General features: G+C 45.8%; 1 protein-coding gene across 13 annotated transcripts in view; it reads left to right on the forward strand.

The window, feature by feature from the left end:
• The window catches only part of TACC1 (transforming acidic coiled-coil containing protein 1), a 120,097-nt gene that overhangs the window by 85,099 nt on the left and 9,024 nt on the right, over window positions 1–25,974 (forward strand). For 5 of the 13 annotated variants that reach the window (XM_043893934.1, XM_043893931.1, XM_043893932.1 and 2 more), the window contains 9 exons: window positions 3,690–4,614; window positions 6,846–6,881; window positions 8,108–8,168; window positions 11,013–11,220; window positions 13,653–13,705; window positions 20,255–20,380; window positions 22,146–22,222; window positions 23,582–23,625; window positions 24,856–25,016. In XM_043893934.1, coding sequence (XP_043749869.1) covers window positions 3,962–4,614; window positions 6,846–6,881; window positions 8,108–8,168; window positions 11,013–11,220; window positions 13,653–13,705; window positions 20,255–20,380; window positions 22,146–22,222; window positions 23,582–23,625; window positions 24,856–25,016 — 1,419 coding nt within the window. In that variant the 5' untranslated portion in view covers window positions 3,690–3,961. The remainder of the gene's footprint in view (window positions 1–3,689; window positions 4,615–6,845; window positions 6,882–8,107; window positions 8,169–11,012; window positions 11,221–13,652; window positions 13,706–20,254; window positions 20,381–22,145; window positions 22,223–23,581; window positions 23,626–24,855; window positions 25,017–25,974) is intronic. The other 8 variants (XM_043893929.1, XM_043893926.1, XM_043893933.1 and 5 more) reach the window with 5 other exon arrangements.

The raw sequence follows: 25,974 nt of genomic DNA on the forward strand, positions 1-25,974 counted from the left end.
AGTTAGGTGAGAAGCTTGGTTTTTGCTTTTACATTTTCACAAACTCTCCAACCTGGCTTAAATCAGTGAGTTGTCCTCTCCCCTCCCCGCCTGGCAGTGCTCTGTCCTGGTGACTGACGGTGCTGGACCAGGCTGGGGCCTGCGGGGAGTGCACTTAGGATGGGCAGGTTTGCCCACTGGGCACCTGCCTAGAGTTGGACAAGAAATGCTGGGTGGGGGTCTTCTGCTCAGACCGGGGGCTGAATTCAGGCGAGGGGTGTTGTCTGTCTTCCCCTCCCCCTTGCTGGGTGGTGTGCTCTAGGATGCAGCAGCCCCGCAGGTGTCCCCAGGTTGCCGAGTCTTATCCATCCTCATCCCTCATCCCTCATGGCCGGTGGTCATGGGGAAGGTTGGGGTCTGGAGGAGTGGATCCAAGTGGAGGGGGATGGGAAGTGGGAAGGCCCTGCCTTTGCTGATAGGGGAGACTAGGGCAGAAGTAGAAAGCTAGGAGAGACTCAGGGAAGGGCGACTCCAGAGGTCTTCTCTCCATCTTTGGGAGGTGTGGGATTGATGGTGAAGGGATCAGGAAATGACCAAATGTTGCCAGAAGGGACGGGGCCACTGGGCTGGAGACACTGTCCTCTCCTGTCTCAGCCTCACCCTTTCGCTTCAACTGATCTTCCAGCCTGTAGGGGAAGAACACAGAGGACAGGGCTCCCGTGAGAGAGACTGACCGTAAACGTTTAGAATGTCTCAATGGCAAGGAGAGATTGGGAGAGAAGTTACGTAACAAAAGACAGTTTTTCTTTGATTGTCCTCAGCTCCCAATGTCATATGGAAAAGTGGAGCCTCTGTGTTCCTACCTCCCGGGTTAAATCATTGTCAAGATTTTCTCAGACTTGGTCCCATCATCCCCTCATCCTCTCTCTTCTGTTTTATTACTTCAGTTATTTTTAAAACAAATACCAGATAGCATGTCACAGATGTTTCAGTAAGCATCTTAAGTAAGATGTGTGGATATGTTCCTACATAGCTGACATTGTATCATAATTAATAAAGGTACAGATATCATTATTAATAGTATTACTTTTAATTTACAAAAGATACACTTTAAGTTTTTATTTAAATTAATCTTTTTTTAGGTAAACTTTTTAGAGAAAAAGATAATCAGCTTGTACCTTAAAAATGTAGAATGAAATTGACTTTGAAGGTAATGACATGAACGTCATCGCTTCAGTTATGTCCCGTCCTCATCGCAGCTTAGATCTCTCTGCGTTTACTTACTCACTTCCTACTCAGTTTCTCTGCTTCAGGGTCCCAGACAGCTCTGTGTCCAGGGCAGACCTGGAGCCCCAGTCTGACAGCCCCAAGCTCCTTGGCTGGTACCCCCGAGTCTGAGTAGTAGCACCCTCCCCTCGTTTCACGAGCTGAAAACGTGCATGCTGACTTTGACGCCTCCTTCTGCAGCTCTGCATCCAGCGCCTCACAAGCCTTCTCCGTCTCACCTCATTTTCTCAGTTGCTGTGCACGTCTCTTCCCTTCCATTAGCACCGCCCTAGTCGAAGCCCCAGAATAACACACTAGCGGTTCTGTTTGTTCCTTTTTTGACCTTCTTCCAACCCTTCCCTGCATTTCAGCTAGAGCTGTTGAGAACATAAATCTGATTTATAAGTAAATCTGCTTAAACATTCTCTGTGGCTCATGTAAAATAAGTAGTTATTTTCTGTACTTCGAGATAATAAAGATTTTTTATTTTTTTCAATCGACTGATGCTAGGGTGTGAGTAGGCATGCCCAAACCCAGCCTGGCTTCTAACCAAGACTGTCACATGTAGATTTTTGCAGCCCCGGGTTTTTGATGGCATGTTTTCACTGTTACCTCCCATCAGCACAGAGAAACAATAACACCCTCATCACAGCTCAAATATGTAGAGAATATGTAGAGGGAGAATAGAGAATCTGTAGGCACTCAAGTTAAATAGTCAGTACACTTTAAAATGTTTTCGTTAAAATTCTGTGTAAGGCAGTTGAGTTTTAAATTTTTTTATTTTGCAAGATTTCAAGCATATACAATAGAGGAAATAGTACAATGAAAACTCCAATATACCCAGCCCTGGATTCAACAGTTACCAAGATTTTGCCACAGCGGCTTTGTCTTTTATTTTTTATTTTTTTTGGCTTTGTCTTTTAAAAGAAAATCCTTTTGAAGTATGTTCAATCCCAGATACCATGTACTGAGAGCTTTTTAAAAAATTCCAGCACTGGGGACTTTTCCTGGTGGTCCAGTGGCTAAGACTGTGCACTCCCAGTGCAGGGGTCCCATGTTCAATCCCTGCTCAAGGAACTCGATCCCACATGCTGCAACTAAGACTTTGCATGTCACAACTAACACCCGATTCAGCCAATAAAATAAATATTTTTTTTAAATTCTAGCATTAATAACAGTTAAATATATCTTTAAGAACAAGACATACTGAACATTAGTAGAGTATCTGAAGCATCTGTGCAGAGTAGTTTGTAAATGCACTGCCGAGTTCCAGCCATAAAGGAATCGTGTAAAAAGATGTGTGAGTGCTTTCAAAACCTCTCCTAGTGACACTCAGCTCTTTGATCCTGGATTACAGTTAGGAAGTATGACTCGATGGTCATTTCTGAGTCTTTGTTAAATCATGAGACAGTATGATAATAACCAGTTTACTTATTTTAGTTGCTACTCTGCTGTCACTTCAGATACCTGAGTCAAGAAAGCACTATCTTCATTTGTGCTTTTAAGAAATACCCTCATTTACACAACTTCCTGGTAGCAGTGTTTCTACTTATTAGACCCCGATTAAAAAGGATCTTTCATTTTCACAAATGATTTGAGAGAATTCAGGCCAGCTGGAGACAAAGCTTCTAAAAGTAAAACTTTTATTTTATGATTTGTGTCTTAGTAAAATAAGGAATGTTTGTTCCTGAAACCACTTTGCTATATCTGCTTTTTCTAATTAGTTTTTTTATTTGCTGCTTTCAGTTTTTACATGTACAGACAAGTTATTCTGAGCAAACCATGATGAGTGTTTCATTTAATTTTAAAACAGTCCAGTTATTTAAATTCTATCCTGGAGAAGAAGGAATTCTTATTTTTAACATCCAGAGATTAAAATCCAGTTGCTGCATAAAAATCTGGACCCTGAACCTCTCAGGCAGCGCTTGGGAACGGTGTCCGTGCCAGATGAGATCCCTGTTTGTGAGCTGTCAGGGTCCAAAGCTTCTTCCAAACCAGTTGTTTTAACCTATGGAATTTCAGCATCATTTTAATAGGCTTTGCAGGGGGCCCATGATCTACTTCGCCTTTTCTTAAATAGGTCTGTTCGGTATAATCGTTATTTGTATAACTTTTTTTGGCTGAAGTGGGTAGCATGGGGTATCTTTAGTTCCAGGGACTGAACCATGTGCCCTGCAGTGGAAGTGTGCAGTCTTAGCCACCGAACCACCAAGGAAGCCCAAGTAAATTATTATCATGACTTGGGTAATACACAGGCACCCTTCAGAGGTACCACCAGTCTCCCCTTTCAGGCCACACCACCATGGCTACAGAACCTTAGGGATGCTTGTAAAAGCAAAATGGGGAGAACCTGCCATCTGTCCCTGTGGGTTCAGCTAGTAGTGAAGATTCACTAATGCTGAAAAGGTCATTTGTTAACCGATGGCTTTTCTGTTTTGTTTCAGACTCACAAGAAGTGGACGAAGAGCTGGTAGCAGAAGTGGTTGAAAACTGTTCACCTGCGGCTGCTTCTAGATCCGCAGGACAGGAGGCAGCGCCGCCCGCTAGCGGGTCTCGCGCAGTCAAGGATTTCAGAGAAGAACCCGAACATGATGCGAGCAAGATCTCCGTCGTGAGGCCGTTTTCCATAGAATCCAGGAACTGTGGGGACTTCCCCGGGGCGCCCGGCACGGCCGCGCTCCTCGGCCCGGCCGCGCGCGCGCAAGAAGACGAGGCCATGACCGCGGGCGCCGCCCGGGAAGCCGACCCCGGGGCGGGCAGCCCGCGTCCAGAGCCCGGGGCCGGCCGGAGCCGCCTGCGGAAGCCCCGGCCCGTGCCCCTGCGGAAGAAGGCGCTGGGTGGCGAGCTCTTGGAAGCGGCCTCTGCCCCGGAGGGTGTGCGTCCCGATGGGGAGGATGGGAAGGCCGGGAGCCAGAAGTGTGCCCCTGAGATGATGGAAACGCCAGGCGGAGATGCCCACGACTCGGGGGCCGAGCAGCCGGAGGAGGCGAGGAGCCGCCCGCTGAAATGCGAGTTCGATTTCGCCGAAGATGCGGAGACCACGGAGTCCAGGAGAGCCCTCCCGAGGAAGCCCGGCCGGAAACTGGGCAGCAGAGTCATGCCACAGGTTCACGGCGCCGGGGTGCCATCGGAGCCGGGCCCCAGGGCGAGCCCCACCCTGCGGCCCCGCGGGGGCCCCCTGGCGCGGCAGCACTCGCCCCCGCTCTCCGCTCAGGGCTCCTACTGCTTTGACCCGGACCACTTTGACGAGTCCGAGGATCCCTTTAAACCCAGTATGACTTTCACCAGCGGTGACTTTGGTTCTCCCGCCGGTAATCATGTTAATGAAATCTTAGAATCACCCAAGAAGGCCAAGTCGCGTTTAATAACGTGAGTGGGGCCGGGCGTGGGCGTTGTGTTCTGTGTCCTCTCTGAGAGTCTGGCCACTGCTTTTGGTTTGGGGGGAGGCCCCCAGGGCAGGCACACAGCTTGTAGCCTCTGACACAGCCTTCACTGTTGTGCCTGACTCTGCTGTGGAATCAGAGATGCCAGAGGGTCTCCTTTTTAGATGTCTGCCTTGCTTCTGAATTCTCAGCTTATTCCGCTGAGTTCTTTCCCCTCTAACCTTGGATACGTTTTTTCCTGCTTTTTAAAAAAAAAAAAAAGTCATGAGCTAAGCAGGTAGAGATCTGATGGTTTTCAGAAATCCTGTCTGAGCTGTAGGGTGTCATAGGCAGAACTCAAGGATCAGTGCCAGCCACCGTCTGCAGCTTCTCTGGATGGAGCAAAGCTCCCAGGGCAGCAGGTTACCCGTGTAGTGTCAGTAACATGGGGGAAGGGGCGTATGGAAGTCTTTCCACTTGAACAGAAAGCTGTGATTCCTATTGAAAACAAGCCTACCACTCAGAGCTACTGTGAATTCTTACGTCTCCTGGTCAAACTTCTGGCTTTTATTAGTAAGGAAAAGAATCAAGAATCTTTTAACCAGTTGCCTGAATCTAACTCATATCTTCAGCAACCTCAGAATATCCCCACCAAGTCTGAAGGGAATGAAAGGTCATCTGTGGTTCTTGCTCTGTTCTTCGATTGTTAAGCGGTTGCCGAGCCAGACGGGCAGTTAAACAGTTGCCAAAAAATATTGATCAGGTGTCCTCAGGGTGCTCTTCTGTGGCTCAGGTTAGTTACCTGTATCTAGTTACCTGTGACCTGGGGGATGCGATGGCCAGGTCTTTGCCTAAGTGCTTCCTAATATGGGGTCCTCTAAATATCAGTGACCCTACCTCTCAGGGTTGATAAGGGCTCATTGGGAGCCTCTCTTTCAGTCGCTTATTGAAGGTGTGTAGCCCGTGCATTCATGTGGCATAAAATTAAATCCAAAGGGAGGAAAGTTTATCCTACATCTTGTTTTCGGTAGCAAGGAGTACCCTCTCCCAGACATACTTCCCTCACTTGCTAGCATTTTCCTCCCAGTCTGTTTTTGATGAATGAACGTCTTGGTCTAAAATAGCTTATGTATATTTTTTTTAAAAAACTCTTATGCAACCAAGACTCTTGTCTCCTTCTTTCCACAGGAGAAAGATGCTCAACCCCTTGTGTAACTCTGGGGTTTTATTTAGCAAATTCTGTTATTGTAGAAAAGAGTGGAAGTAAACAGGTAGAAGTAGGTAGCACCTAGCAGAGAGTTCACAGGGTCCTTGTGTGACTTCTTAAAAGATGGTAGAACTGGCGTCTCAGATTCTTCTCCTGTAACATAGAGACATCCAGTATAAAGACAGCTTAATGCATGCTAAACTTTCTTTACTAATCTTTTTTTTAACTTAAAAATTTTTTTTATTTCAAATGATATTTAAATCTTCTTGGCCAAATCTATCAAAATCTCACTGACTTTGCAGTTAGAGGAAGACAAATGTCATATGACATCACTCAGTTTGTGAAATCTGAAAAAATGATACAAATGAATGTATTTACAGAACAGATATAGACCGACAGACATAGAAAACAATTTTACAGTTACCACAGAGGAAAGGTGAGGGGACAGGGATATATTAGAAGTTTGGGATTAACAGATACACCCTACTATATATAAAATAAACAGCAAAGACCTAATGTATAGCACAGGGAAATATAGTCACTGTTGTATAATAAAAATGAAATAAAATAGATCATCCTATGATTGGGATTTTGTCGGGCAAATAAGATAAATTACGTAAAGTCATTTTGAGTTTCTTAGTGATATACACTGACAGTAGGTATAAGCAGATATATTTTCAATTATATTTTATTCATGCATTGATTGTCTTTAATCTGGATGACGACATTTAAGAGTAAACATACTCAGAAGTAATGTTATTTTTTTTTTACATTTACAACTATTTGATAGTTTACTTTTCATCCTTAAATTTGACCGCATGGCATTTCTGAGTGTCCACCACTCTCACTCCTGAGAGTCATTCACTCACTAGTGGTCATATTGACGAATCTGACATTTATAATTTGTCTCATCTCATAGAACTTTGCAGCCTTTACATCTGCCAGACTAGAGATAAATATTCCAGGCTTTACATGATTTTTTTCTCCATCTGTCTGTCTCTTTCCCGTCTCTAATTTTGTTGGTGCATCAGGACTACTGAACAAGTGAAATTTCTCTGTTTTCTGTTGTAAGTACTCCTGCTGTTTCCGGCTCCCCCGGGACCCTTGGCAGTTCCTCCCTTACCTTCCCTGGACCATCTCCTCCACAGCATGTTGGCCTCCCTTTCTGAGTTGAATCTTCTGATGACTTTTCGCATTTCATTTGCCACTTCATGAGTCAGCTTAGCCTTGCCATCTGTACGCAAAGGCTTGGAGACAGGCCCTCCCACCTTAGGTGCGAGAGCTTGCGTCCCTGGCTTGGCACGCCCCGTGTGGCGCTGTGATGCTGCGTGCTGGCTTGGCCGCCTGGTCATCCCCGCGGTGGTTTGAGGAACTGCTGTGCTGTTTCGCGGCAGGAACAGTTGACTTTTTTGATAGGATAAGGCTGCCGCCTTGGAGCACAGGGGATACATTTTACTGAGTCAGCTCAGCTTGAGTTTGGTAGCAGGGTGACACTCAGGCATTAGGAAAGAAAATCAGTCACTGACAAGGTGGGGGTCCATATTCTGGTACCGTATATGCTGGTCTTTGTTTTTGTCCCACGAAACAAGAAGAACTTGCAATTTGGTGATGGGGTTGAGTGGGTCAGAGTGGTGGTATTGGAAGTTTTAGGTTCATTAAAACAGAACGGAATCTGGACTAGTCTTCAGATCACAAATTACATGCAAGTTTAAACATAGTGGGCGGTGTGAGCGTCCCCAGTTCCGGCCATGACGTTCATTTTCTATCTTACTACTGAATAGGAGCGGTAACAGATTGCTCAGATATTTTATCTTCATACTTTCTGTTGCCCACAGCCCTCTGTGAGCACACAGGTCTGGAGCTGTCTTACCAGACTTCTGTGGCTTTTAGCACAATAAAGAATTTTTAAAGAATGTGGTCCGGCGTGGTAATTTTTCTGGTGACTGTCAAAGCCAGGTGAGCGCGGATCACGTGACCCGCCGTCTCCAGATGCTGGGGCTGCTCTTGGGAACGCTGTTATAGTTAAAAACCATAGGGGCCTGAGAGCCGGTGTTTAGCATCCCGCAGAAACAAGCGAGGGGGTCACTGAATTACAGTTTTCGCTTGTCCTGTCTCTCAGGAGAGGATTCAGAGGCGGGAAGGTGTTCCCGTCTCTGACGCGTGGTGGTGTGACTCGTATGGGGCTGTGCGCTTTGGCTGGTTTCTGCCCACACCGCTGTCTGCTCCATCTCACGGCCTGGAGCTTTTCCATGTGATGCCAAACCAGCCTGGTGTTCTGTTTGTTTTTCCCCAGGAGTGGCTGTAAGGTGAAGAAATATGAAGCCCAGTCTCTTGCTTTGGATGGGTGTTCTCAGGTAAGTCTGTCCCTGTCGTCAGCTTATCTCTTAGACCAGTGTTCCCCCTGAGGGTGGTGGCTAACGAAGATTTTTCCAGTGGGATCTGAGTACTCCGCTTTAAGGAAGCCGATTCCCAGGCCCTTGACTTCCTAAGTGGATCTGAGAAAGGGCCCTTTAAGACAAAGGAAGCCTGTTCCTTCACAGTTACTTTGTTCTCACTTTTTGGAGGGGAAAGTTCCTTCTCATTCTCCGTCTTATTGCTGTACTATTGGATATGGAATCTCTGAGCACTAAAGAGGGCTTTGAAATGTTGGTGTAAGTTTTAAGGTGATTAACTGCAATGACTGGATAATATATTTTTAAAGTCCGATGGTTTTCCAGTTCATTGCTTTCCACCAGATAGGAGAGCCTGAACTGTCAGCTGAGGATTAAAAATAACTTTTGACACAGTGATATATGTCACTTACATCTCCATTAAAAAGAAAATTATTGATGATAGAATTTTTTGGTACATAACTTGGAAAGGGGTTCAAAGAACTGAGATGTTTCTGTTATCAAACTTTTTTCTATTTCACTTATTTATTTTTAGTAAGTCTTCTGGCTTCTAATTGATTATGAAAATGGAAAGCAGGAATAAAATTGATGCTGACCTTTGTTTCATTCTAGCAATAAATATTTATCCTTGACTATATGAATTAATTGGGAAACACAAATAAACCCCTCCCCCCAAACCCAGGCCCATTTGATTGCAGTGAATTACTTTTTTTTCCTTTTTAAAATTTTATTTCAGTATAACCATTACAGAAGTACATTCATTGATTAATATAATGCATTTTAAGTTGAACTTACATGGTTAGGATCAAAACTTGGTACATAGTTTAAGATTAAAGAAAAAAAGATTTGCAATTTGATTTTTCATCTATTACAAATGTATGAACTGTCCACTTTCAAATGCTGCTAAAGAGCAGGCAAAAAGAACCATGAGAAATTTACCTTTTTTGTTTGTTTGTTTGCCTTTGTTTTTAAACTTTTTATTTTATATTAGAATAAAGCCAGTTGACAATGTTGTGATAGTTTCAGGTAGACAGCAAAGGAACTCAGCCATCCATATTACATGTATCCATTCTTCCCCAAACTCCCCTCCCATCCAGGCTGCCACATAACATTGAGCAGAGTTCCCTGTGCTATAGTAGGATAATTTGAAAACTACCCACATGAAAAATTTACCTTGGACTTGCTTCAGAAAAATAACACTTATTACTTTGTAAAAGTTTTTAAAATTGGTGCAACAAAATGTTATAATTGCCATTTTTTAAAAATTTACTGTTGTGTTTGACTGTACTTACCAAACACTAGTATTTTTAGAATAAATTGTGCATTTGTAAATGAAATAATGCTCCAGAAGAAAAAAAATGTTGACACTTAAAGACTTCAGTTCAGTCAGTTCAGTTCAGTCGCTCAGTCGTGTCCGACTCTTTGTGACCCCATGAATCGCAACGCCAGGCCTCCCTGTCCATCACAAACTCCCGGAGTTTACTCAAACTCATGTCCATTGAGTCGGTGATGCCATCCAACCATCTCATCCTCTGTCATCCCCTTCTCCTCCTGCCCCCCATCCCTCCCAGCATCAGGGTCTTTTCCAGTGAGTCAACTCTTCGCATGAGGTGGCCAAAGTATTGGAGTTTCAGCTTCAGCATCAGTCCTTCCAGTAAACACCCAGGACTGATCTCTTTTAGGATGGACTGGTTGGATCTCCTTGCAGTCCAAGGAACTCCCAAGAGTCTTCTCCAACACCACAGTTCAAAAGCATCAATTCTTTGGCGCTCAGCTTTCTTCACAGTCCAGCTCTCACATCCATACATGACCACTGGAAAAACCATAGCCTTGACTAGACAGAACTTTGTTGGCGAAGTAATGTCTCTGCTTTTTAATATGCTATCTAGGTTGGTCATAACTTTCCTTCCAAAGAGTAAGCGTCTTTTAATTTCATGGCTGCAGTCACCATCTGCAGTGATTTTGGAGCCCAAAGAAGTAAAGTCTGACTTAAAGACTTAGGCTTGTAGAAAAAAGATTTTTTTAATAAATGTAATAGTAGAACTTTAAAAGACTTTCAGGCATGCAAATATATTTCTTTGGGATAATTTCTCAATGGAAGTAAAGAGGAAATACAAATTTAGAGAGGAAAAGGAATGATGTAAATTTCTGACCATTAAGAGCATATTCATGTTCAGTTTTCAATAGATGATAAAGTATTGGATCACTAGAGTAACTAAATTGAATTAATAAGCAAAATCAGTATTTAAAATAGAACAAAATTTTTTTCCTTTATTTTGTATCTATATGAGAGGATAGATGTTCTCTGAACTTACTGTAATAATTTCATAACGTGTGTAAGGTCATTATGCTATACAGCTTCAAGTTATATAGTACTGTATGTCAATTACATCTGAATAAAACTGGATGGAAAGATAAATGAGCAAATAAATAATACGTAGCAGATATTATGTCCTTTGTGACTGTTTAAACTCATACTGAAAGGTTTTAGATGTCACCTGAAAATACAATGGAGTACATAATTTATTAACTATTAGAGGTAAAAATATGAAAACTACTGCCTTGGGCCACTTAAGCTTCTTTCTTATAATTTAGGCTAGAAAAGCCTAATTTTTCAAACCCTGGAGTTGAATCACAGAGGGTAAGCCCTAGAAAATACAACCTTCCATGGTTCAGAGGCTGCAGCTTCTTCCTTGGTTGGTACCCAGGTCCGTGGGGAGCATTGTATGGAATGGCGGCTGCTTTGCCGTTCCTGACATGTTAGTTTCCCCTCCTAAATGGTAGCATCGCCTCTGTTGCCTTTCCCAGGATGAAGGAGCAGTGATCTCCCAGATCTCAGACATTTCTAACAGGGACGGTCATGCTACCGATGAGGAGAAGCTGGCGTCCACGTCATCGGGTCAGAAACCCACTGGGGCCGAGGGGAAAGGTGAGCCAGAGGACGACCTGGAGTACTTTGAATGTTCCAATGTTCCTGTGTCTGCCATAAATCATGCGTTTTCATCCTCAGAAGCAGGTACGCAAGCAAATCTTCATCTTTCTTACGTACATACGCATAAAAATGCCTGGAAGCCTAGGGCAAGGAGGCAGCTTAGAGCGATTGGAGAACCGGGCCCCCTGAAGGATAGGTTAGGCTGCTGGTCTGTGCTTTGCTTCTTTGCCTGGAGAGGAGACACCAAGGGGTATCCGTGGAATGCCAGGCAACATGTGGATAAGTGTGACAGAGTGTACGGAGACACCCGTGTGTGGGACTGCTTGATATCTTTCAATAATTTATTTCAGTCTGGCCACAGCTTCCTGTGTAGTGATCTGCAACCATGTTGTGATTTTTTAGTTCTCGTTTCATGTATAGAAATGGTAGTAACTAACAGATATAGTTACTTCCACATGTAGGCACAGGTTAAGAGTGCTTTATGCATAGTAAGTCATGTCTCCTCACTAGACAGTGTTCTTTTTTTTTTTAATTGCAGTTGATTTACAATGTTGTTTTACCTCCAGATATACAACAAAGTGATTCAATTATATATATATATGTAATGTATGTGTGTGTGTGTATGTATTTTTCAGATTCTTTTCCAATATAGGTTATTACAAGACACTGAATATAGTTCACTATGCCATACAGTAGGTCCTTATTGTTTATCTGTTTTATATCAGGCAGCATTTATATCAGGGAGCACAGGTAGTTCCCTGTGCTGAAGCTTCTCGCTGTTTTCCACCTTAGAACATTCTAGATCCAAAGCCCTTTGCCAGGTCCCAGATTGTATCTGTGGCCTTAACCTTGACTTGTGAAGGGCTTGGCACCCTGTTCCTGACTTCATTAACCATTACTGGAAACTCAATATCTTCAGCAACATAATTTAATGGGCTTTTATATTTAGATTTTAAAAGGTCATGATCTATCAAATCAGAGAAGCAGGTGGAAATCTGCACTTTACAAGAGTTATCTCCCCAGCCACCACCACCACCCCGCCCCCATCCAGGTCTCAGTTTCCTGTCTGTAAAATAAACACTCCGGGGACTGTTCCAGATTTCTTCCCAGGCCTCTTCCTGCTTTGACATTTTCCCCAAAGACCCCTTTTGCCTTTTCCCCCTGTACCCCTTTACCTGTTACTCAGGCTCACCCCAAGGACTCATGCCTACACTTAGTTCTTGTGTATGAAATACTCTCTGTACCCTCACCCTGTAGAAATTTTGCCCCTCCTTGTAGGTCTGTCTCAGAAAAGTCACTTGGTTCCCACTGCATTTCTTCTTCTGTTCCTGTTCTGTGTAGTAGTTACAGAAGGTCATCTTTGATAACTCCTTGAGGTTTAAGGACTGTGAGTGATTCATCTTCAAATTTCCCCTGCTGCAGGGGCCTTGTCCATGTCTGTTGAATTACTCCCTTCCTCACTAGGAGGAGATTCCTTTGGCAGAAGCTTACAGAGCTGGGGTTCTGCTAACAGAACAGCGACTCCTATTAGCCCTGTTGATGACTGAGTAGTGAGCAGAGGCCCGGGAGCATGGGGTGGGAGGGTGTGAGTGTACAGTGTTTGAGCTGTTCCCGGGGGTCACCCTTGGACTGGGTCCTGATGGATACAGACACAGAGGTGCCCCAGGGAATCTCTCACGGGGATGGGAAGGAGCCTGCCGCACAGCTGAAATTCCCAGCAGTTCCCTGTGAGTCCTGGGCCAGTGGGAACTCGAGGCAAGGTTGTCCTGAGGAATTCGGGCTTTTGAGTATAGGGTTTCTAAGTGGAATACCAATGGTCACATTTGTGTTATGAATAATTCACTCTAGACAGTGCCCTAAAATAATAATTTGTGATTGTAGGTGGAGGATTGTAGCTTTAGCGTTTTGTGTGTTTTTCCATATTTAAAATTTTTCTTCAGCAGATGCGTATACCTTTAATTAGAAAAATCATAGTGTTGGTTTTTTGTCAATGTTGACTCCCGTGGTGGGAGTCAGTGGGAATGAGGAAACCAGCTTGAAGGGTGTGGAGAGGACATTGAGTTTCCAGGCATCGAAATTTAGAGCCTTTTTTTTTGATCTGCTACATTAATTCCATTGAGGGTACTCTTCAGGGCTGGAATTTAGATTCTCTCCTCAATTTGGTAATAAAATACTTTCCAGTGTTACAGTTTGCTTTTTGTGAAATGATCCTGTGGTTAGTACAGCTCATTTGCAAAACTCTTCATGGACACAAGGGGGCAGTCTTGCCGTTCTCTCCACTTGACACGATTCTGCCTGTGGCCGACTGGCGCCTCTTTCCTCTGGGCGTTCTGGACTTTGAACACAGCACAGCGGTCAACAGAATGCAGTGTGCCTTTGAGGGTCTTGAGATACTGGGGTTCAGGGGTCCATAGATGTCCTTCCAGGCCCACACTGGGGTTTCCCGGAGTCTCTCAGTGGGAAGGAAGGGCACCCACCTCTCGGGATGACTATAAAAATGACCCTCTGTGTTTTAGGCACCGAGAAGGATCTGTGTCAGAAGATGGAGAAGGATGGATCCACTGTGTCCGTGAGTTCCCAGGCCCATGGGGGTGCAGGGTGGGCATGGGAGCTTTCAGTTTTTGTTTTGAAACCCATGTTAACTCAGTAATTAAATTCTCATCAGTGTTTGGTGATGGGCACGAAATAGAAATAAAGCTCAGTTCCTTCACCTGGGAAGCTCAGCGCATGTCTGAGGTGTCTTGAGTGAGACCACCAGTGCTCAGACGGTAGCTGAATGTCCCCAGATGTCCCCCAGGTGTAAAGTACAGCCAGCATTTGAAGCCGCCATACCAAAAAGAAAGGAAAATGAAATGCCTGTAGCTTTTTATGTTGATGACATGTTGACATTTTGGATCTGCTGTTTTAACGAAACTATATTATTAAAATTGATTTCACCTATTTCTTTTCACTCTGTAAACGCGGCTTCTGAGAATTTTTAACTTAGACACGGCTTCCGTTATTTCCCTGGCCACAGATGCAAGGTGGAAACGGTTCCCATGTGGTGAGTGTTGCACAGGCTGCGTCCCCAGGGCTGACCCACTGTACGGCAGGTGTCAGGAAGGCTGGATTTGAGCTGAGCTAAAAACAGGGTTTTTTGTAACTTTTAGGCTTACGAAAATAGTACAGAGAATTCCTGTACCTCCTGTACCCATGCACGCTCCTCAAACACTAACCTTTTCTGTGATCACAATACAGTTATCAGAATTCATTAATACTGGTACAGTATTGCTGCCCAGTCTGTAAACCGTATTCAGGTTTTATCAGCTGCCCCAGTAATGTTCTGGCACAGGATCCAGGGCAGGACCCCACAAGGCATTTGGTTCCCGTGTTCTCAGTCTCCTTTAATCTGTGATAGCTCCTAATCTGTCTCTGTCCTCCCCGACCTTGACTCTTTTGAAGAGTACTGGTCAGTTGTTTTGTCAACTTTCTTTCGATTTGGGCTTATCTAGTGTTTCCTCAGGAAATTCAGTTTGTGCATTTTTGTCTCGAGTACGTCAGAAGTGACCTTGTGGGTGTCAGTGTGTCCATGTGTCCTGTTATTAGTGGAATTAACTTTGATTAAGTGTTGTAAATCCTTCCACTTTTGTCAAACCTGTGGCCACCACCAGCCTTTTTAAATATGGTGGCAGTTTCCTAACAAACTTCCCTCTTCTGGGGATTATTCTGTCCTCCTTTTCCATAAGCTGGAGTTGTTCCTTTTTGCTTAAACTGTTTCATTGGCTTTCCTTGTTTCTAGGCTCAGCTCAGACTCGACTGCTGCTGACTTGGTTTTCTGCACGAACCCTGCCTCCTTCCCACATCACATACGTGCCCAAGCAGACGGGGTTTCATTCAGTTCTGTGGACCTGCCCCTTGGGGTCACTGTCTTTTCTCCCTGGCTTCCTCCACGAGGTGGAGCTATGACTGTGCTCACTGCTGTATCCCAGCCTTGACCACAGTGAACACTGCTGAACACAGGAGCCAGTATACTAGGAATACAGAGAGAGCGGAATCGTGCAAGTTCAGTGTTAGACATGTGGCCTTGAGACGTCTGTGTGGCCAGCTTCTCGGTTCACATGTCCTGTAGGCAGTGAGAAGTACACAGCCCAAGCTCAGGAAAAGTGTGGCTTGGCTTTAATAGATCTGAGGGGCCTTAGGATGGTTGAAGCTGAAGGAGTAGGTGAATTTGCCATGGAAACATTCTTTACCTTGATCCACAGTAAAAATACATTTTTACATCTTTTTTTGGCCACTCCAGTAGGCTTGCAGGATCTTAGTTCCCTGACCAGTGCTTGAACCTGGGTCCCCAGCAGTGAGAGCACCACTCTCACCACTGGACCACCGGGAATGCCCACGTTTTGCATCTTAACTAATAGATACATAGGAAACTCTCTCCACACGTGCGTTTGTATTTTTATAAAACAAATTGCACAAGACAGTTCCACGTTTCTTCCAGTGGTTCATTCTGGTTTTTTCCTATTCCGTTACAGCTTTTTAATGCACATTGTTTGCTCCAGGAACTGTTTTCATGACTCACTGTTGGGCCATGACCCACGTGTTTCCTTGGAGGGCGCAGAGTGAGTGATGTGGGGCGGGGGAGGGACCTGTGGACACCAGGCAGGAGGAGGACATGCACATAGGGGTCAGGGACATCACAAAGGACAGTTGTTTCTCGACAGAAGCACTCCTCTGGGATTTGAGGGGGTTTCTCTGCAGTGCCCCTTGCAAAGAGCACGTCCTGGGTCATGATCTTTGAATGGTAATCCCAGTTGAACTGGCTGAAATTAATTTCTACTTCTTTAGAATGTTGAATAAACCCTGCATAAAGAACTTGCGATATTCAAAACACCGCGTAAGAAATCTGTTCAGGGCTTCCCTGGCAGTCCAGTGGTTAAGAATCCACCTGGGTGCTCTCTTCGGCAGCACATACACTAAAAAAAAAAAAGAGAATCCACCCGGGAGCAACTAAGCCCGTGTGCCACACTACTGGGCCCCCACACCTAGAGCCCATGCTCCGCAACAAGAGAAGTCACCGCAGTGAGAAGCCCATGCTCTGCAACGAAGAGTAGTCCCCACTCACTGCAGCTTGAGAAAGCCTGCACACAGCAACAAAGACCCAGGGCAGCAAAAAGATCAATTAATTAAAAAGGAGAGAAATCTGTTCAATCTAGCTTTTGCATTTGTGAGCCTATGAGTGTCACTTCGAAGGGTGTTCCTATTGCATCCTCCATCCAGCTCGGGGGAATGGCCAGGGTGAAATGACTAAGGCCAGCGGACAGTCGTCACACTTCTCAGCAGCTGGTCTGCAGCATCTCTCAACTTAGGATTGAGTTTATTATTTTTTTCAGAGAAACCTTAAACTTCTCAAACGTTGAGTTCACAATGTGTCTCTGTTAGAAGTGGTGGGGGGAGGGGGCCCTGCTCTGACAGGTTCAAGAACAAATGGGATGAGCCTGACAGATGAGGAACCCAGATTCTCCCATCACCAGGACAAGTGCAGAGAATTACTTTGTGGCATTTGTGCTCACTGTCAACTTGCAGCCAAGACATCCCTGGGCCCCACTGTCTGTAGACAGGTCTTCATGGGTCCCCAAGGGTAGATGCTTTGTGGGACAGGGATAAGGACTAGGAGATGTGAAGCAGGATCCTTTCGGAAGAATGTAAGTGATAAGTGATCTGATTGGTTTAACATCTTTATTAAACACATACTAGGTTGCCCAGCCCTGGAAGAGATGGCCAGGCCAGTTTCTGATGATGGTAGATTCTGTAGGCTTTCTGTGTTGTTTGAGAAACATCATGAAGGACTGAGGAATGTAAGAAAGCTAAATAAATCCTAGAGGACCAGGAAAGGCAGCTAAAATAGGCCACAGCTATAAATTCCTCATAAGAGCTGTTGCGTTTTGAGCACTAGGCTTGTGGCATATGGCCAGGCAGCGGGAGTGGCCAGGGAGAGCCCAGGCCTCTGGGTGTGTTCACTTCTGTCTAAGGTCTGTCTGATCTTCCAGCGCAGAACGCTGCCCCTTCCAGATACCTCGTCTGTTAGAGCGAAGTCGTTAAACAGGCAGGCAGGCCGAATTCATTTATCCCCTCGCAGATGCCTGAGATGCAGAACTCCAGAAGAGACAGATATTTTCCCTACCAAGAAAACTTGGCTTATTTCCCAAATTCTTTCTAACGTGAGGGTCATGGAAGGCACAGGGGGCCAGTTTCCCAGGGATTCTGACTTATTCAAAAGACTGATATAAAATGTATTCATTTAAAATCATCAGTATAACAAGATGAACCAAAAGTGTGGGGAGAGGGGATTGGGATGGGGAACACATGTAAATCCATGGCTGATTTATGTCAATGTATGGCAAAAACCACTACAATATTGTAAAGTAATTAGCCTACAACTAATAAAAATAAATGGAAAAACAAATTAAAAAAAAGTGTGGGCAGTACCTAGTAGGCGAGTTACACAGGGGAAGCATGACTGCTGCGGGGAGGTTTCTTCTTTGCTTGGGTTTTTTTGTTTGTTTTTTTCTGCGTTGGGTCTTCGTTGCGTCCTGTGGGATCTTTCATTTCGGTGCTCGGACTCTAGCTGTGGTTCAAGTGCTCAGTAGTTGCCGCCTGAAGGCTTAGTTGATCCGTGGCATGTGGGATCTTAGTTCCCTGACCAGGGATCAGGCCTGAGTCCCCAGCATTGCCAGGTAGATGCTTAACCACTGGACCTACCAGGGAAGTCCCCAGAGGGAGGTTTCTTGATGAGGAGTGCGTGGCACAAGAGGTAAGGGGGTGACTCAGATGTCCAGTGTGCTGGTGATCAAGTGACCGACAGCACACGCTCTCGGTCTCCTAATTTTGGGGTCAGGAGTCCCAGAGCGGCTTGGCTGGGTGCCCCTGACTCGGGGTCTGTCACCGGCTGCGGTCACCTCCCGGCTCCATTGGGGTGGATCCACTTCAGGCCCTCTCACACAGCGAGACCTCCCCACATGGCTTCTCCAGAGCTTCTCACAGCCTGAAGCCTGTTTGTAAACCAGTGACACCCGGTGATGTTTACTATCTTCTGTTCCTAGACGAGCGTCGCTGGGTCCAGACTAACTCGGGGTGGTGGGAGGCTGCAGAACTCATGCAGGAGCTGGGGTCACTGGGGCCGTCTTATTAGAGACTGCCTTCTGGCTCTGGTGACGGGTCTTTCCCAAGATAAGAGTGTTTCTGGGGGCCTTGGACTTCTATCAGGTGGTGGGCCGCCCTCCCCCAAACGCTGTTGGGAAGGGCACTGCCAGCCTGTGGCTTGTGTGTTTCCCGTATCTGTGGCCTCAGCCCAGGGTTTCTGTGTTGGGCCCTCAGCTGAGGGCTGTGAAGCTGTTTGCAGAAACTGTGTGTGTGTCTGAGTCCTTGCTAGAGGGAGGGTGAGTGTGTCTTGAGTGTTTTCTAAAGTGAGGGTCAGTCCATAATGACCTTGAAAAGTTTACAAACCCCTGGTCTAAGTTGACCTTGGATTTCCTATTCAAATTTGATTCAAACAAGACACCAGAGAACCAGATCGATTATAATCAGTAAACTAATTGGTCAGTCATGCTGACATTTTAGATGATTAAGATTATTCCACAATCTTAACCCTAATTCTAATAATTAAAGAAAAAAAGATTCCCAGGTCACTTTGGCTGGCATTTTGGTTGTTAATGGATCAGATTTTTCTCCACTTATGCAAAAAGTTAACGTAGGTGGGAGGAAATAGCCCTCAAAAATGCTTTTTAGGAAGAAATGTGGTACAGAGTCCACATCCCTGTGAAAAACAAAATCCTAACCGCCCATGGCTCCGGGAACGCATGTTTATGGTAAAAAATCAGGCTGGCACCTCAGAAGGTGACATGTTAGCAGAAGGGAGCTAAAAACTCCGGCAGGAAGGTCTGGGATGAGGAACTGCAGCCCAGACCCTGACGCCTGTGCCCCGACGGCACTGCTGGGTCTGCGCGCCAGTCCTCGGGGCCTCTCCCGTTCCCAACGACCCCAGGTCGTCCCGGGGTGGGGTCGGCGTTCACTTATCTTCGCCATTTCTGCCTGCTTAGGCCTGAGAGTCATTTTAGAAACATTTCCATCCAAAGTGGCCAAAGTGTAGTACACAGGAGGCAGCATGTAAAAAGGTTGACACGCGTTTTGAAATTTATTTCCATGGACCACGTCATCCCCAGAGATCCCCAGGTTCACAGGATATTAACAGCAGATGTTTTTCTCTCTTCTGCACATGACTGTCTGGTGACTGACCTCTGAGATAATTGCACTCTCTCCTTTTTGAAGGAGAAGAAAACTTCTCTTAAGTCACCTGTTAAAAGAGAATCTCAGACCTGCCTGATACTCATTAGAATGTTTTTTCCTTTTTTAAAAAAATTTTTACTTTTATTTTTGTATTGGGGCATAGCCAGTTAAAAAGGTGATAGTTTAGGTGAACAGCGAAGGGACTCAGTCCTACATGTACATGTATTCATTCTCCCCCAAGGGCTTCCCTGGTGGCTCAGAAGTAAAAGAATCCGTCTGCCAGTGCAGGAGACGAAGGAGACTCGGGTTCGATCCCTGGGTCAGGAAGATACCCTAAAGGAGGGCGTGGCAACTCCAGTATTCTTGCCTGGAGAATCCCACAGACAGAGGAGCCTGGCAGGATACAGTCCACGGGGTTGCAAAGAGTCCAATATGACTGAGCGACTGACACACACATTCTCCCCGAAACCCCTTTCCCATCCAGGCTGCAACAGAACACTGAGCGGAGTTCCCTGAGCTGTATTCAGCAGGTCCTTCTTGTTGGTCATCCATTTTTAAATACAGCAGTGTGTACCTGTGCCTCCCCAACTCCCTAACCATCCCTTTCCCCTGTCCTTCCCCCTCCCCCCACTCACAATCGTAAGGTCATTCTTTAATTTTTTGTTTTTGATTTAAAGCTTTCCCCTTGCTGGTTCCTTCCCCCCTCCCCTGCCCCCCTCTGGCTCCCCCCATCCCCTGCCCTTCCAACCTGTTTTTAAAGGATGTGGTCATTCTCATCAGGAGGAAGTCGTGGAAGGGTACTTGGGGTTAAGCAGCCGAGGCCCATACGTCTTACCTGCACCTGCTCCCCCCACAGGCACTGCTGGAGTCCCCGGTGGAGAAGAGCCCCGTGTCCGTGGGCTGCGGAGTGGAGAGCCCCCTGGACGGCATCTGCCTCAGCGAATCAGATAAGACCGCCGTGCTCACCCTGATAAGGGAAGAGGTGAAGGCTTCCGTGCCACGTCCGCTGTTGCTCATTTCTTTGTCAAGCCCGTGTGTCAGTGGGGAGGTTCCATCTCCGCTGGCTTGAGTTCTTCCTCCCTGGCTGGAGAGCTCATATAAAGGGCTCCCTGTAAAACGGCCCTTTGGAGCTGCAGTCCTGGCCTTCTGGTGTCCAAGGGGCAAAGCTGATGCTTGGAAGTGTCCTTGAGAACTTTTTAGCACACTTCTTTATCACTTATCCTTCAAGTTTTAAGTACCGAATTTTTCCAACTTTACCCACATATGTAACTAAGTCAGCACATTCGTTTTACAGAGGATATAGACTCATGCCTAAGAGTTCCTCAATTCTAGACTTGTAGGAATATAAAATTGCTTCCTACCTTCATCCATTCTTTAATTAACTCTCAAGTTCCTCTGTCATGTTTATTGAACGTCTTCTGTTTGAAATAGATCACTGCCAGGCCTTTCCTGGGTGATCTGGAAAATAGGAAAGATACTTGTTAGGTACCATTAGTTCCTTTCCACCCTCCCCTTACACCTCTGTGCTGTGTTTGATGTGTTTGGTTTATATGTTTCTTGGATTTGTTCCACTTTTTTAAAAGAAGGTAATTCCCTTGGTATAGTGATTTTATTTTTATAATGTGATGAAAATGGTTAATTAGGTACTTCTGACCTAGGTCTTTCAAACCTTTAAAACAGAGCAATAACTTTGGTAATTAGTGGTGTCAGCTAGTCCTGTTGTCAAAACGCTGTGGTCAGGAGGCTCCACAAAGTCTTGTAAATGAGAAAAGTGTCTTCTTTCTTCTGAGAGTTAAAATTATGAGATAACCACTGACCAGATGTATCAAAGCAAAGATGTGCTAGGACTTCCCTGGTGGTCCAGTGGTTAAGACTTTCACCCCTACAGGGGGAACTAAGAAAAGATCCTGTATGCTGTAAAGAGTGACCAAAAAAACACAAAGGTGTTCCTACTTCCTCCCTGAAGCAGAGAGGCTGGCTTCTGGTTCTTGAAATCCTGCTTCATGGCACCAAAATAAAGATTGTACCAATCAGAAAGAAGCACAGGGAAGTATAATCGCAGGAGAACGACAGGTACCCATCTGAGCCTTGTTCAGGGGAAGAGGCGCCTGAGACCGTAAATTTAGAGTGTTCCTTTCCAGCTAGCATGGGCCTCCCAAATGTAGGATATGGGTCTTGGTCTAACAAGCAGGATCTTGCCCACCTTGAGTTGGGTGCCTCTGCCCGGAGGCACTGACCTTCTGAGCCCTGTTCTGACTCAGTCCGAAATCTCTGCAGAAAGAGACTGCCTGGCCAGGCCAGCTCCCCCGGCTCTGATCCTGTGACGGTTTCATGTCTCAGCCTAATTACTAATAAAGTGGGGCTCTGGCGTCTTACCTTTAAGAGGAGTCTGCTAGACCAGTGGCTCAGCTGTTGGCGTCCTGACCCAGCAGGGTTCTAGGCCAAGAGCCAGACCCTGGACCAACCTGGAGTTTATAGAGATGGTAATTCCCACCTGGGGCTTTCCTGGGAGAGGTTCTTGCTCCCCTTCACCCTGGTGACCACGTTTCAGCATCCTTATGTGGCTGACAACATTTCCCCAGTGTCTATGAGCATTACACACAGAAGTTGAGGTTTTTTATTCCTAATGTAGAATGAATATCTTGGGATGAACATTGGCTGTGTGTTGTTTTCAGGCTCTAGTCTTGAATTCAAACTGTAAAGAGACTGAGTCGGTAAAACTAAGCTTTGTCTGCATTATAATCTAGATAATCACTAAAGAGATCGAAGCGAATGAATGGAAGAAAAAATACGAAGAAACCCGGCAAGAAGTCTTGGAGATGAGGTTAGGCTGGAGGTTTGGGAGAGGGGTGGGTACCTTTATGTATTATTAGATTTAGTGGAAAGGAAGTGAGCACAGTACTTGCTTACATAGAACCAGCTCTTGAGAACTTGAGGGCTTTGCTATTTGTACCTTAATTTGTGATGGGTAAGGTCATTTCCTGAGGATTACTGACCAGTTTCTGTATTCAAATGTGGTAGCTTATTTTGGGTTGTTCAGAACATGACAAGTAAGCAGAACCCACAGAATCCTTGTCTTTTGAAAAGACAAATTTGTGCAAAAATACCCATTTGAAATATAGAATAATAAGATTTATTGACATCTTCAATTATGGAGGCATTACAATCCATAATCCTTTTCTAAAACGAATTATACATGGTAGCTTCAGATTTCATAGCCACAAGATAGAGTATAAAAAGCATTTTAACAGGAAACAAAGCTGACTGACTGTAACTTGGAATCTTTTTATTTTTACTATTCACTCGTACATTTAAGAGCTGCGAAATAACTAAAAATGGCATCAAAGAGTGGGGGACATAAATAATTTACAAACCGTTCAGCGGGCACTTGATTGAAACATTTTAAATGGGTCCACTCTAGTGTGTGGCTCTTGTATTATTTGGTGTTTTGAGTGCTTGCTGGTCCCTGTGCTGGCTTGTTGGGGAGGAAGGCACAGTCCCTGATCTCGGGGAGCTTTTAGCCGCCTTCATGAGAACTTGGATGCCTGATCAGAGTGAGGACCAAGGGAGTGGTTCTTCTCACCAGGGGTCTCAGGAAGGGGCACCCGTCACTGGAGGGTCAGGAAAAGATTGCACTTTTCCTTCATGAACAGGACAGGGTAATCTTTAAATAACTTTGAATAACTAAAATGCTTCTGGAATTAGGACAATAAAATAAAACCTGGATCTGAATCACAGGGGACCCACTGCCTGTAAGAGTGGATTGGGGCCAGGAAAGCCTGAATTCGGATCAGGCCTCTTAGGAGGAGCCCCCAGGATATCATTAACTCATTTTGTAAAAGAGTTACTTCTCTAGGGAGAATTCATAGACTGCCTTGGGGTCGTTCACACAGGTGCAAAGAAAAATGAAGGCACTTGTTTCCTCGGATTCTTTACCAACTGAGCTATTAGGGAAGCCCAAATAAAATGTAAGCCTTGTTAAACAGAACCTTGAGAAAAGCCTTTCTGAGCATTAACAAATCTTACATCAAATGTAAAAAAAGCAGGGGGGCACCCCAAAGCAGGTAGCTGGGTTATGTAAGTTTGTCAGTACATGTTACTGTGTTTAATTGTTTAGGGCAGCATTTGTCCAACTTCCCTTGTCTGGATATTCTCTTCTGATAAGACTTTTTATCTGTTTAAGGAAAATTGTGGCTGAGTATGAGAAGACCATTGCCCAAATGATTGGTAAGGAAATTTTTCTCTAGAATATGAACCTCAGGATCCAAAGTTGATTTTCAAATCAGAATATAAATCTCAGTTTGTCCATCCCTGAGATACGGTTGATTCTCACTATATGCAGTTGTTGTTTTTATAAAATTGCCACAAACACTGAATTAGGCAATTCTAACCCACTGATCCTCAGGAAGGCAAAGCAGATGCCTGTGAGCCTGAGGTCGCAACAATTTTGTCAATACCTAACCTTATCCAGGGTGTATTGTTGTTTCATTAATACTGAGCTCGTACCCAGACGAAGCTCATCTCACGTGTGTTTTCCCCCGAGACACCTCCAGCCTTGTAGCTTTTAGGATACAAGACAGTTCCACAGCCCCAGGCTTGGGGCCCATTTAAAATTTCCCAACAGGAAGCACAAAAGTGCAAAAATAAGGCCCAAAATAGACTAAATAGGGCCCTTGTTGGCAGTGTGCAACATGGCAGAGCACCTCCTGGTCCAGCCTTAGGTGAGAACGTGCTTGGCGGGTGACCCCAGTTCTCTGCCGCCCCACACGTGCCCCCAAACAGCCGGGAACCCACCGCACGTCTTGACTTGGAGGCGACACAGGAATTCCAGCGAGCAGGCGAATTCACAAATACAGAATCTGCAAATATTGAGGACCATTAAGATTAGATTCCTTGTAGAGGATGAACACTTCCAGCACCAGGGTGGGCGGCCTCTCCACATCCTTCCTCCCACCCCGCTCCCCGCCCCCTCCAGTGGGACGTCTCTGGGCCTCACTCCACTGCAGGTCCCGCTTTCCCTGCGGCAGACCCATCAGGGCCTTCAGAAAGGACAGTGCTTCATCCTCCTGCATTGAATTTAGAACCTCTTGTAGCCGCTGTCATAAGGACTGACTCCCTAAGTCACTTCAGGTCTCTCTATGTTAACCGAAGTGCTGAGATGATAACTTATGCCATCCATGCCCCCGATGGCTCCTGCCCTCTGGGTCTCTGCTCACATCTCTCCTCTGATTGGCAGTTTGGTGTAAAAGGCACCCCACCCTCCTGTCCTGCTTTATTCTTTTCCAACCACCTGTGGCCTGTCTCCCCCACCAGAGTGCCAGACCTTGAGGGTGGAAACCTGTCACCTTCCTTGCTGGGTTCCCCCCTCCACCCCGCCAGAGTGCTGCCTCGCAGCTCAGGAGGGCAGCTGTGAACTGCCTGTTGGGTGAATGCGTGTTCTCTGATCATGACTCACAGAAGATGAACAGAGGACAAGCATGAGCTCTCAGAAGAGCTTCCAGCAGCTGACCATGGAGAAGGAGCAGGCCCTGGCCGACCTCAACTCGGTGGAAAGGTCCCTGTCCGACCTGTTCAGGAGATACGAGAACCTGAAGGGCGTCCTGGAAGGGTTCAAGAAGGTACCTGTCCTTTGCCTTCTGTCTCCTCGGTGGTGTGTCTTCTTGGTGATGTGGTGTGTCTTCTTGGTGATGGGTCATCAAACCCATGTGCCCAAGGTGTGGGTGGCCTGGAAGCAGGGAATTGGGGACCCGGGGTGGCATGTCTGAATCCTTCCTATCCTCAGTCAGGGCAACAAGCCCTGGGCACGACCAGAGTGTGGCACAGCGTGTAAGAAGCTGGGGCCCTCAGACCTTGGAAGAGTTCTAGAAACGTTCTTCTTGGTCATTCACCAATTTTTCAAAAGTAAAAGGGAATCAAGCCATAGCACAGAAAAATTTAAGCTGAAAGTATCAAAGAAGAAAGTGTAAAGTTTCCAATTTAGGTGTAAGTGGGCATATTGACTTAATTTGGTCACCCACCATCACTAAAGACACATTTATAGCAGTGAGTATTCTTTTTTTCATATTAAAATAAAAATGACTGTCCAGGGTGTCCAAAACAGGAATCAGATTGCCCTTCAGTTTTTTTGTCTGCTTTTGGCTGCACCGAGTCTTTGTTGCTTTGCTCAAGCCTTCTCTGATTGCAGCAAGGCCCTCTTGGCTCCGGCTTCCCTTCCTGTGGAGCTCGGGCTGTAGGCGTGTGGGCTCCGGCAGTTGCTGCGCTCGGACTCAGAGGCTGTGGCCCACGGGCTCAGTTGCTCCCCGGCATGCGGAATCTTCCCAGACCTGGAATCGAACCCATGTCCCCTGCACCACCAGGGAAGTCCTGCCCTTCAGTTTTGAATAACTTTGGCCTTCCCAAAGCCAGGTGGTGCTACTGGAAAAGAACCTGCCCTCCTGCGCAGGAGACATAAGAGACGAAGGTTCGATCCCTGGGTGGGGAAGCTTCCCTGGAGAAAGGGCACGGCAACCCACTCTAGTATTCTTGCCTGGGGAATGCCATGGACAGAGGAGCCCGGGGGGCCACAGACACAGGATT

The sequence above is a fragment of the Cervus elaphus genome, chromosome 32 (genome assembly GCF_910594005.1).
Source record: "Cervus elaphus chromosome 32, mCerEla1.1, whole genome shotgun sequence".
In the NCBI taxonomy this organism is placed as follows: domain Eukaryota; kingdom Metazoa; phylum Chordata; class Mammalia; order Artiodactyla; family Cervidae; genus Cervus; species Cervus elaphus.